Below are 13,330 nucleotides of genomic sequence, written 5' to 3' on the forward strand. Positions count from 1 at the left end.
TGAGTAGACATGCAAAGAGCAGGTGACATTTTCTGTGTTATAACCTGTCTTGAGTACACACAATTAGGTAAGTAAATAGTTGCTGATTTTTTTCCTTCACTATGCATTTCTTGCCCATAACAATGGCCTTGTTCGGCTGCAATTAACAAGGTCTGGGCTTGTGAGCTCCCAACTCCCCTGTTCTCCTACAATGCAGCCACAACAGGAGACTGGAAACCAATAAGACAAGAATGGATCAGTATTTGAATCCAGCTTCAAGCAAGGCAGAAAATGAACTGAGCCTCCAAGGAAGGCGAGCAGCTCACATCTAGTAAAAGGGTAGCATTTTCTGCCTCCTTCAAGTAAACAGAAGATGGAAACCCACATGGCGGTGTCCAAGTGCCACCCGAGAAGGGAAGTTTCTGCTTCTATTTTAAGTGAATCACACTTTATTTATTTAATTATTTAAATAAATAATTAAACTGCGCTGTGATTTATTTAATTATTTCATAAAATTTATACACCGCTTTATTGTATATATATATATATAAAAACCTCAAAGAGGTTTACTCATTATGCTCAAGCCTGGACAAACTGTGCTCTGTCTTAACTATAATTTAGGGAAACATGCCAGCTTCAAACAGTGATTAATTTCCCTAAACCATAGTTAACATTTATCACAGTTCTGCATTTGGACATAATTAACCATTAATTAACTAGAAATGAAAGCTTTTGATCTTCTTGTTAACACAACAGGGAGGTGGGAGCACAGAATCCATAGTTTAGCATTGTGCCTGAACCAGATATTTGTGTCAGAACAATACTTTTATAGATTGTGAATGATCCCTGTAGCTTATTACCTGCACAGGAACTTTCTTCATGTCGTCTGAAGCAACATCTTTGAGGCTAAGTGTGGCAGATGAATAGTTCTGCTGTCCAGCAACGAATACATCTTCTTGACATTGCTCTACTGAGGTTGATGTTTGGGGATGCTTTAAATGATAAAAAGCATACAAACATTACTGCTATATTGTAAACACATTATACAAGAATTGCCAATTTTGTTCATATGACTGTTAAGCATATTACTTTGGTGCATTCAAGAATTTAATCATATTAATCAGTCTTGGGAAGACCATAAATGTTAACTCCAGCTTTTGAAACAACACTGAAACTTACTCTGAACAGCATAATAAAACTATTCATTAAACAGCTGCTATTTAAGGATTTGCAAACATAACACAAAAGTCTTTTGTTAACTTTGTTCTGCTAGATTTACCCGATGCCCATCCACTTTTTGGAACATGAACCTCACCATTGCCGCTTCCTACACCTTGTCTTGCTGAACTATGTTAACAATTTAGTTTGCATGAATTCCTCTAAATATAATTTCTATTGCTTATTTTCCCTCAGGAATTGAAAGGTAGGTGGGACTACGACAGCCGTTCTCTTTTTATGACAGAAGTATGGGATTCCAAAGCAGCTCAGTGGAACTACTGTGAGCTGTGTATCAAACATATCATCATCATCTTATTATTATTATTAATTAGCATTAATAGAGCACTATCAATGTGCAGAGCTCTTCACAGACAGACCACTAAAAAGATACATTCTTGTTCCAAGGATCTTAAAATGTAAATCAGTGAGAAACAACAGAAGGAAGAAAGATTAGTAACGCAAAGGCAACAGGAAAAGAATATGGTTCTGTTCAGTTACATGCTAAATTACAATAAGGAATGAGGAATCAAGATTTAGCCAAAGGTTACATGGAGGAAGACCCCGGGAGGCAGGCGGGACAGCAAGGAGAAAGTGCAGAGTGATGCATCAGGAAGAATTCAGTTGGCTGAGGATGTTGGAGCTGGAGACAGCATGTACTGCAATATGATAATGAAAAAAATAAGGGAAAGGAAGGTCAGGCTAGGCTATGTTGGATACAGGAGCAGACAGGAAGCCAGTACAGGGATCTAAAGAGGGAAATGATATGATATTAAATATGATAAGTGAATTATTTTTGAGTGCCAAGATGTGGCAAAAGAAGGCCAGAAAGGAGAAGGCTGCAGGACACAAGGTGAAAGATGGCCTGAGTATGAACTGGAATTTTTGCCAAGAGGGCAAACAGGAACGGTCATATTTTTGCAAAGTTATACAATGTGATTTGGAAACAGATTGGATATTGAGAAGAAATAATCAAAGATAATGTTCGGGCCTCATGTCCTATAAACAAAATTGATGATGATGTTGAGTAGAGAATCCAAAGAGACAAAAAGGCTTGTGGAGTTGTGTAAGTTCCTTGGACATATTAAGTTAACTTTTAATCAAGAAAAACGAGGAGGGCTATAGATGGCTCATACTTAGAAATGAGTAATCTAACTACAGAGTATTACAAAATTTAACTTCCCCTATTATCTATCAGGAGAAATTGGTGAATCCTTGTGAACCCCAGTATAGAATTGTGATTCTGGCTGCTGCCTATGTCTTTGTAACACAAAGCTGCAGTCCTGTTTACATAGTTTCATCAGCGTACAGAGCACTTTTTATAGGGGGCTCTGATTAAATTGCACAAGTTAAAATAAAAGGGAAAACATAATGGGAGGTAGTGAATAGAGAAGCTAAAGCATCAGTGTGAGCCAATAGAAATACATAAAAATCACCACTCCAATTTATTTATACTGTATTATCATAGAATTCCACAGGCTGAAAGCAGAAACCATCAGGTTACGCTGACACCAGATATGCTTGTAAGATAATAAACAAGCTCAGAACTATTGAATTATCTAAACATCTCAAGGAAGGAAGCTGTTTTTCCATCCTTGAGAAGCAGAATCCCTAAGGTCACCTGCCAATCGAGGGATAAGTCTCTTCAGTATCTTTATATGGCTATCAGTTGGCTTGTAGGCAGAATATGCCAAATTATTATATAAAAAATTAAGTCTCATTTCAGAACTGCTCTTCTCTGATGCTTTAGCAGAAAGCATTTTAAAAAATTACAAATACTGAAAGAAAATTCTTCAATAATTGCCATTATTGAATCATCATATTACAGTAATGGGTGGAATCAGCCACAATCTAGAATTACACAATTACAAAAGTGCAGTTTTAAAGGCACTATCACATGCCTCTTCCAATTTCTTACTAACAATAGCCTGTTTATGTATGTACTCACACGAACAATGTGAACACCAGAACTTCTTCCGTCTGCAACACTCAAGGCAACATTGCCTTGGCTGCCATGCAGATCCCTAGAGCTGCCATAGTGAAAGCTGCTAACTGGAGCATAATTGGAATTAAAGGACCTAGACAGCATGCTCTGAATAAAGAGGGGACAGATAACAGAGATTAGTGCAGCATGCATAAACCACGGGACACGTTATACACCAAGTCAGTATGGACACACATACTGCATAACCATGCAAAAAAGAAATATCATGCACACAAAGGGTAACACCCATTGTGACTAGAAAAAACCTCGGTGACATGCCGGGTGATCTTACTTGTTGTGACGTAACAAGCAGTCTGACGTAACAGACACACAAATTACGTAAAAACAAGCCCATTCAAAATGTGCACGACGCTAAGAAAAACAGATGTTTAGCTGTCACGTTTTAAACATCCTCAACATAATCTATGGGCAGCTAAGTTTACAGAAAGGGAAAGTGGATGACTGAAGTACACTTTTCTGGAAGCTCATTCTGAGCAGAAACACCATTGCCTCAACATATTTCTGCATTGCAGACAACTCCCCATTTACATGCAGTTTATTTGCGCGTGTGTGCGCGCGCACACACACACAGGGTCAGGTATCTGGAAATGGGGAGCACCTGGGCAACCAAGCCCAGCCATCCCTCTGGTTCTTCCCCGCTCATCAGCTGTGCCCATCCATGGAGCCATGTGAGCCGGAGGGACAGTGCAGGTTACCCAGCTGAGGTGCAGGCAAGCTTCACCCCTGCCCACCAGCTGAGCTGATACTTGTGACCCCCCCATTTTACACAATTTTGCGTATGCAGACAGGAGTTCAGAATGTAACCCCCAGGTAAATGGGGAGTAGCTGGAATTTTAGGGGGCAGTTTTTCCAACACCCTTTTCTGGTCTTTCAAAACCAGCACAAAATTAGAATTACTGAAGTTTAACATGACTTAAATTGAATTTAGAAGACTAATCAGGTTTATCTTCAAAGTTTAGAATTTTCAAACCATTTTCATTTACATAAGATACGATAGCACTTTCCAATGTCGATACTGATTATGACAACATTGGTTTAAATCATCATCTTTTATAAACATTTTTTGTGTGTGAATAAGGGACACAGGAACAACAAATGCAGCAAATTCGGTAGTTTTGCAAAGTTAGCTGACTTGACAAATGAATCAGGAAGGTTGCTGAAAATATTCAAACACAGCCACTCACAGTTCCTAAATGTTTGCAATATTACTAGATGTTATGAGGAAACCAATAGTGATAAACACAGGCTAAAATCCTGAGCACTATAATAATAATAATTTTATTATTTATATATGTCCCATTTCAATAGCTCCCCAGCAGAGAGAAGTGATATTTAAAATATTTTTATTCTACTTTTCCTCAAAAGAAGTTCAAGGTAGCTAACAATTAAATCAATAAAATAAGAAAAAGACCATAAAAAATACAAAAATTAAAAGAAACAAACGTTAAGCACATCAATCAAAAGTTGTTCAATAAAACAATTTAAACTTTTTCCAACAGCATGCCATTAACATGCAGTGAAAATTTATTGGAAAGATACTAGGCAGGCTTTCCTCAAGGAGGAAGTCCAAAGCCTGAGCCTACCTACTGAAAAGGTCCTTTTATCGATCCTCAACTAGATGTATTTTAGGAGTCATTGAAGCTTCTGTTGAGGATCTTTATAGCTTCATTAACTTTGAACCATGAAATCAGGAATCCCCTCTAAACCGCACCCCATAAACTGAGTAACTGATACTCAAACCAGGATCACACACCCCCCCCAAAACAAACACTGTCCGATTCAATCCAAACTGGTGCCAAAGTTTTGCAACTGTTTTCAGCAAAAACCCAAAGTTTTGAAGGGCCCCTCAAAATGGATTACTATCTTAGTGTGGGGCCATACTAGAGTTACTCTTCTTCACCTTTTGTTTTTCAATGCATGTATGAGACTGGTGCACCCAAAGAGCCAACCAGGATTGCCTTCTGAGTAGTCAAACATAGGTTTTCAAGATATCTTATCATGACATATATCTGTCTCTTTGGGAAGCAGAACTTGCAAGTTAATAGTTTCAAATACGGAGTTGTTTTTTTAAAGTACTTTTTATTGATACCCGTTCCAATGTCAAGGGTCTATTGCCAGCTTCTTTAGGAGCGCCCAGGAAAGTAGGCGGAGCAAGAGTTAAAGACTATGCATTATGAAGACCACAGGCCTCTCAGCAATTTGTATGGATACTCTTGTGTGTATTAAACATGTTCTGATCTACAGAATCTATATTTTATGTTGCCTTACAGTTCTGCTACTGGAATTGTAAAAAAAAAACCAGAAACGTTTTATTTGTTATAAAAATCTCAATAAAAAGAGTAAGACAGTAACCAACTTTTGAGGGTGCTGCAAAATGTGGGGGTTTCATTACAAAAAGGTTGCAAAACAATTGCAAAACTTTGTAGTTTGTAGCTGATCTTAATTACCATGCAGGCTTGTACAAAAGAAGGCTACTTCCCAATCCACTGTGGCCTCTTGCTATGTGATCTGAGACTTCTGACATTCCAGAGCATAGCAGAAAGGAGACGTACAGTGACTCCCTCATAGCTGAGACCATGTTAGATGGGGTCTAAACCCAGCATTAATCCTTAGCTGTTTTTGGACTACAATTCCCATCATCCCTGACCACTGGTCCTGCTAGCGAGGGATGATGTGAGTTGTAGTCCAAAAGCAGTTGGAGACCCAAGTTTGGTAAACCCTGACCCAGTCAGTTCATGAAGCAGAAAGAGGTGAGATGATAGAGTTCTGAAGTTTTAGGATGAATAGTATCATTTCAGATACATTTTAGAATTTTTTAAAACAAACAAACATGTTCTGCTATCAGAAAATAAGCCCAACAGGAAGAGAGCTCTCCCTGGTGTTTTTTGTTTTTCAGGAAGCTTGGTACATAAAAGGCATCCCCTACTTGCACACAGGTGGCGCTGTGGGTTAAATCACGGCAGTTCAAATCCCCGCGATGGGGTGAGCTCCCGTTGCTCAGTCCCTGCTCCTGTCAACCTAGCAGTTCGAAAGCACAGTAAAAGTGCAAGTAGATAAATAGGTACCGCTCCGGCAGGAAGGTAAACAGCATTTTCGTGCGCTGCTCTGGTTCGCCAGAAGCGGCTTAGTCATGCTGGCCACATGACCCAGAAGCTATACCCCGGTTCCCTTGGCCGGTAAAGCGAGATGAGCACCACAACCCCAGAGTTGTCCACGACTGGACCTAACGGTCAGGGGTCCCTTTACCCTTTACTTGCACACTAAATTGATACATTCCTTCATTCTACCCTCACATTCTGTCACATGTGTAAATGAGATCTTCCACTGTACAAAATACTTATCATGCTTAATAGGGTGGAACCATACCTGCACATTTTAAATTATATTGTTTTAAAGAGAAGAATTACAAGACTTCACCCTTTTAAAAAGAATGCTGAAATTCAGGAATGGAATATTCCTGAGGGGGTCAGGGCACCAAAACAAACACACACACACGCGCACACACATTGCTGTTTAGCCTGCTTAGGTTTAAAATGTATTCAAACTTTTGTATAGGAAACTAATCTGCGAGCTGAATTTGAGTACTTTGGCCTGAATTCTTTTAATGGCTTTTTCTACTGGTTTCACATGTAGAATTTATTATCCCTGATGTGACCTTTACTGAATTCCTTCTCAACGGGGGCTCAATTAAAATAACTGCTGATGAAATCCAATGAATACACTAGAAAGGTGAAAAACTGGTCGAACTAAAAGTAAGAGTCCCATAGTGCTTTTATACATAAAGCATTCTTTTTAGGTAAGTTAAGGCTCATTACTTCCCACATGTCTGAGAGCTTTCCTCATTGTTCCGCAGCTGTGCCTTGCGAAAATCTGATCTTACCCACTGAACTGAAGCTTGGTTAAGAAAATCTGTCTTTGAATTTTCAGTGCATCTGATAAGATCCAATTCAGTGGGTAAGATCAGATTTTGGCAAGAATAATGAGAAAAGCTCTCGGACCTGGGGGAATTAATACACAATACAATCAAAATCTAGATCAAGCAAAAGTGTGGATCAACCCTAAATTTAAAGAGTACCATTACAAATGAGAACATGGGTGTTGCCTAAACAAACACTAAAGCTAAGCAATGCATATTATTTTAAGAATGAGACCAATTTCAGAATTCTAGGACTAATGGCTGGTTGATGTACATTTTGTGCTTTAAATCATGCTATCACATATTATTTGCAGTATGATTGCCACTTACATTTTCAGAGTGTTTGTCATGTTTCCCTAAAATCAAACTGAACCATGTAGGTTCAGTGGCTAACAGTATGGCATGTACCCAAACAGTGTAACTTTTCAGAGGCAACTACATCAGAATAATTAAATGAAACTGCAGGTGGGATCTACATCGTTCATAAAAATGCCAAACCATGCTGAAGTGCTATGGAAAAGAGCCTGAGTGAGCCTGGGCTTGGGCTCTCCAAATTCCCTTCTCTTCCACCCGTGCAGTGGTGAAATTAGTTAAAAGCAAATGCTTCCAATCAGTTTGTTTTTATTTCCAAGCCAGGACTAACTGTGGCCAGCTTTAAACTGTGGTTTACAATCTTGGCTTGTTCAGATAAACCATAGTTAAAACCAGTCACAGTTTGTCCTGGTTAGGACAGTTAGTTGAATATGGAAGTAAATGCTTCTGTTTTCCCCCTTACAGCCACACTGAAAGGAGCCAGGGGAGCGCCCACGAACCCAGGCCTCATTTCCACAACACTAAAGTTTTCTATCTACAGCAGCCTATGATGAAGTACTTTGGAATTCTCTTTCAGGAAACAGCCACTATATTCATACTCTACCCTGCAACTATTTAGTATAGCCCACACAAACTTGCTTTTCCAAGATTCAGAGACTTTTCATTCTGATCACCCAAATTCAAAAAACAAGCATTTAAAGCTATCTGGAACATATGATCAGTATGAATCCAAGTCCTAAGTTTTACACCAGTCTTTTATTTAAGCATTCATCTGACAGCCACAAGCAACAAGTCTTTGCACACAGGCAAGTCAACTGGTTGGCAGACAGTGAATAAAATATTGGGGGGGCAAGGTAAGCCCCACCCCACATAATTGATCACATGACACAGTGCACCCACACCATTTGAATACAATGCCCATAAACTTGGGGGGGGGAGCAGCCTCCTCAAATATTTTATGGGGTGGTAAAGCCCCCTCAGCCCCTAGGAGTTGGCTCCTATGTTGGCAGACAAGGTGCTGAGTGCTCCATCCCTTCTCTGTGCCCAGCATAGCAGCCAAACAGGCTGCCAGAAGATAGAAGTCACTTCCTTCATACTCTACATAGAAATACAATAGGCTACTGTAGAAGGGACAGAGGACCCTGTCGCTCCTCTGCCAGCTCCCACCAAGCTAGGGTTTTTTTGTGCTTGTGTGCAGACTAGTAACTTTGTAGATTTACAATGCTGTCTTGATGAATCAGTCCAACTTTCTGTCTTCAACAGTAGCCACCAGATGGCCCCAAGAAGCTTAAAATATATGGGAGGATGGATTTAAGCCACCACCAACATCTGAACAGAGGAGCTATATTTAACTGAACATGAAATGCAATTGATAAAATGTTGGGGTTTTTCTATCAAATATGGATTGTAGCAGATTAGAAAATCTGCATTTAAAGCAAAGGAGCTGCTTCTGACAGCGGGAACAAATATCTAAACAATGCAGTCCTTTGTTACCAGTTTTACTGTAACATGTCGGTACTGCAGCAGAACACGGTGTGTGGATGCTGACCCTAGCTGAAGGTAGCACCAATGCAATCTATGGGTCTGTTCCAATATTACGTCCGATACTGTATTGTAAAACTCAAGGAGAAAACAATGTGTAATTACATCTCCTGTAATTACATCTCTGGTAATTTCTTCTCCCACTCTCTATTCTCATTCAACTTGTACCTTAGTCACAGCCCCCCCCAGCCCCTTTCCTTTCATTCCTCTTCCCAGGCCATTTTACTTTCACCTCTTTCTCTTGAAAATAGCTTTCTTTTCTTCCCTGCTTTTCTATTCCCAATTTGTTTTTATATTTATTTATGGTTATACATTAACCTTTTGTAAATTCCTCCTCTGCCCTTTTTCCCTCAGAGGAGGAAGATTTCCTTTCCTCTTCCTTTCCTCTCCTCATTCCCCAAACTGTCTTCCAGTCTTCTGGTCCAACCAAAAGGCTATGGCATAATTAAGTGGCAAGAGAGGCAAGAGAAGAGGTACTGGGCATGGCAATGAGGCCTTCCTGAAGGTGGCCCAAGGCACACTGGTGGGTTCTGATCCACTATTTGAGAAACATGGTATTATTCAAATGTCATTGTACCAGATTCAGTCATGGCAAAGCAGCAACCATGCGTCTCTGATAATATATGAATCAGGTTTTCCTATCTGAGCTTCAAGCGTTCTGAAACACATCACTTTCCCACTTAGATTTCACTAGACATTATGGCAAAAAACCTCAGATATTCTTTACCGACTTACTATTTTCAACAAAGCATGTAGGCAGGATGTCAGATAGTCACAGTTGTTTGTGCAGCAGGATGCATGCTTAAATTAGCTTCTATCATGTTTTGAACATGGTTTTAAATTTATAAATAGATTACTTAAAATTTCAAAGCACACTATCACAGCTGGAGAACATGCATCACTTCCAAAACTGGACTTTTATAGGTTGACTCAGGAGAAGGATAGCAAGTTGAAGGAGAAGTAGTAAAGTTATTTACCTTTTCTAATTTTTTGGCCTCAATGTGTCGCAGCACCTGTTCCCTCCAGTCATGGGGAACTTTACTTTTTCCTGGAGGATCTAGCAGAGAGTGTTCAGAGTTAACTCTTGGGTTTGTTCTTTTAGAAGGACTAGTCCTTGAGTAATTGAAGTCACTAACTGACATAGTTCTCTCTGGTATTTCATTTGCTGAAGGGCGAGCACTCTGAGGCCGAGGTACGTTGGGCCCATCTACGCTGTAGGTTCTTGCAGAAAGAGGTCTTTGTGGCCCTGACATTATTGGTGGAACTCTTCCCATTGAGTGCAAATCCCTGTACGTTAAATAATCTCCTTCAGGAACCTGAGGGCGCCGAGGAGGCCCAGAATCACCAATGTTCATGGAAGCAGTGGAAGAGACACTGCTCTGCCGCTGGAGAGTATTTCGGCTTGCTCCAGAAACAAGTCTGTCATTTGGTGGAATGGCCCACATTTCCATATGCCGGCCACCCATCCTCTGATGCGTATTATATGCAGCAGTAGCTCTAACATTGTTATGGTTAGAGAAATTCATGTTGGCAGAATGTTTCACAGAATTACAGCCATCTGCAGTATCTGACCTTGGCAAGCGTTGAGGAGGCAAGCAGCTTTGTTCAACCAGGGAGTTTTGTTTTGGGGGCCACAAGGATTCTTTGGCTGCCATGCTGCTACTGTACTGGATATTATATTGAGGGGTACTGAATTGTTGTGACGTATTTGTCCCTTGCCCTCTTATTACATTAGTACCTTCAGGATTATGATTCGAATCAAATTTGAACACGGTTTTTGTACACATTAAATCAGACGATGACGAACATGCAGGAAATACTTGTAATGGCTGGTCATAGAGGAGAGTAGCTGATTTACTCCGGACTATGTTTTTTCCATCTGGACCTGTAACTGCTGGTTTTACTACAGGATTTGGCTGCTGGGATCCATTGTCATTGATGATATCATAAATTTTCAGAGCACCTGTGTCCATGTTAGTTATGCTGTGAGATTTCACAACTGGTCCACTCCGCTGGGGGGACAAGTCTTCAGTGCTTTTTGAAAGACACATTTCCAAAGAAGAATCAGTATCAATTGTAGCACTTCTCTTTAGCTCTGGTTTTCCTGTGTAATGAAGCCCTTCCTCAGAATGTCCATTGACATTATTTATAGGACCCAGGTTAGAATATTTATTTCCATTTTCCAAATGCTCAATTTCTTCTTTTATATTATTGTTTAAAAAGCCCTTAACTGACGATATTTCCTGTGATTTTATTCGTTCCACTACATTTGATTGGATTCCTTCCTCATCAGTCAACTTGCAGATATTCATGTTAATTTGGTGAAATTTGTGAGACTCATCAGTAGCATTGTTTAGCTCAACACCTCTTTCTATCAGCGCTAATCTCTCCTCAATGTTTAATCTGAATTCAGTGAAATTTGTAACTTGATCTTCAGCATCTAGTTTTTCATCTGCTATGACATTTAATTCACCTCCATTTTGTAAAAGACTATTGGAATTTTCATCTTCTTGCCTGAAAGCAAAAAATTAATAGTTTAACAAACTGATAGATATGACAACAGCATTGTTATTATGTTGGTATATCAATTACTTCTTGTGCACTAATAAAATAGTTTTATAAGACGCAATGTACTAAGCATCTCCTTGCCGAGATAAAATTGTAACATATTAGGCATTGGATACCACTGAAGTCTTTATTAAAAGATAAACACAATCTTTAGTGACAATCAAAATGTTTGGTAACAATACAAAAAACTAAGTTATTGTTCACTGAAATTACTTCAGTGACTGTAGAGCACCTGCTCTGTAATTAACATTTTTAGAAGCTAAGATACAGAAAAAAGATGTCAAGTGTGAAAGGAGAAATGCTAAAGTGTGTCCAAATACATTTGTTACATGGCCAGATAGACAGTGCCGGGATAAGGCACCCGACCAAGAACTATTCTGGTGCTGCCGGGCAAGTAGTATCTCATGTCAACTATGCTGATGCAATGGGGAAAACACAAGAGAACTTAATGTTGAAGAGGCAGGTGATATAGTTCATGGAGGGTAGTGGCAATTTCTTCCAACTTCTGCCAATTCCCTATAAACTGCACATTTCCTTACTCAGCTTGCTTTGATTTGGACATATTGGGCTTCTCTAGTGTACAAGTCCCATGTCAGTACAACAAACCAAAACTCAGCAAAAGGACAGCAAACCCAAACAAGCAGACTTAGAAATACATTATGGATGGTCATCTATAACTTGTATAGGAAAACAACAAATCCACCGTTTAATTTCTAAAATGATTTTAAACAATTTATGAAGTTATTTAAAAAAACTAGCATAGAAACATGAAAATGACTTTTCAAATCAATATTCCAAACAACCAAGCTATGTGGTATTTTTCACACCTGATTTTGGAAGTGATAGCCATGTTAGTTTCCTTGTCTGGAGAGCACAGAGATGCTTCACGACTACTGTCGGTATTTAGAGAAACCGAGTCAGACATTCGAGAAGGAGAGGAACAATTGCTGTTATTCTGATTACTGTTGTGTGTGGGGTCATCCGACAATGAATCTACATCTTTGCTGTCATCTAAAAAGAGTTCAAGTTAGTTTGTATAGGTATATAATTACCTTATGGTCCATTCAGTTTCATATAATTTTCACAGGAAATCTATTCTACTGAATATATACAATCATAGAATTGTATAGTTGGAAGAGACCCCAATCTAACTAGCAAACTGTTATGAAACAGAATTTCAGATCTAAACAATTTCATTTTAACTTAGTACTGCATAGGCTAAAAGCAATAACATTTTGCCCACTACTGAAATTTGTTAACGCTGCCCAACCCAACTCCTCAAACATAGTCAAATTATGTTACATGCACCCTTACATTCCTGGTTGCATAATGAAGTGAAGTATGCATATATTTCACAGCTTCTGCGTGATATGCTTCAGATGGTCAAGTTACATGCATTTGGGATAAAATAATAATAATAATAATAATAATAATAATAATAATAATAATAATAATAATAATAATAATAATAATAATAAAAAATTTATACCCTGCCTATCTGGCTGGGTTTTCCCAGCCACTCTGGGCGGCTTCCAACAAAACACTAAAATACAATAACCTAGAAGCAATTTTAAAAATTCTATGAAATTACTGTCAGCTCTTCATTAAACAACACCCCCCCCCACTACATAAATTTTTCACAAATGTACTGGACATTATCATGAGTAAGATACATATTTCTATGCCTGTTATTCAAGCACAGCAACATCCATTATATTTAAGCAGAGGAAATATAGTCGAGTAAGACGTGTACTATGATCATAATTACTTATGTAATCATGCTCCAAGCAATA

At 39.0% G+C, this 13,330-nt stretch overlaps 1 protein-coding gene across 2 annotated transcripts in view; it reads right to left on the reverse strand.

The window, feature by feature from the left end:
- ERBIN (erbb2 interacting protein) overlaps positions 1-13,330 on the reverse strand; it is a 91,702-nt gene that overhangs the window by 7,801 nt on the left and 70,571 nt on the right. The window contains exons 20-23 of one of the 2 annotated variants that reach the window (XM_081212640.1): positions 12,365-12,548; positions 9,947-11,483; positions 3,143-3,286; positions 840-971 (exon numbers count right to left, since the gene is read on the reverse strand). In XM_081212640.1, the coding sequence (XP_081068766.1) occupies positions 840-971; positions 3,143-3,286; positions 9,947-11,483; positions 12,365-12,548 (1,997 nt within the window). The remainder of the gene's footprint in view (positions 1-839; positions 972-3,142; positions 3,287-9,946; positions 11,484-12,364; positions 12,549-13,330) is intronic. The other variant, XM_081212641.1, reaches the window with a different exon arrangement.

This window comes from Podarcis bocagei (genome assembly GCF_964188305.1).
Source record: "Podarcis bocagei genome assembly, chromosome: 11".
In the NCBI taxonomy this organism is placed as follows: Eukaryota; Metazoa; Chordata; class Lepidosauria; order Squamata; family Lacertidae; genus Podarcis; species Podarcis bocagei.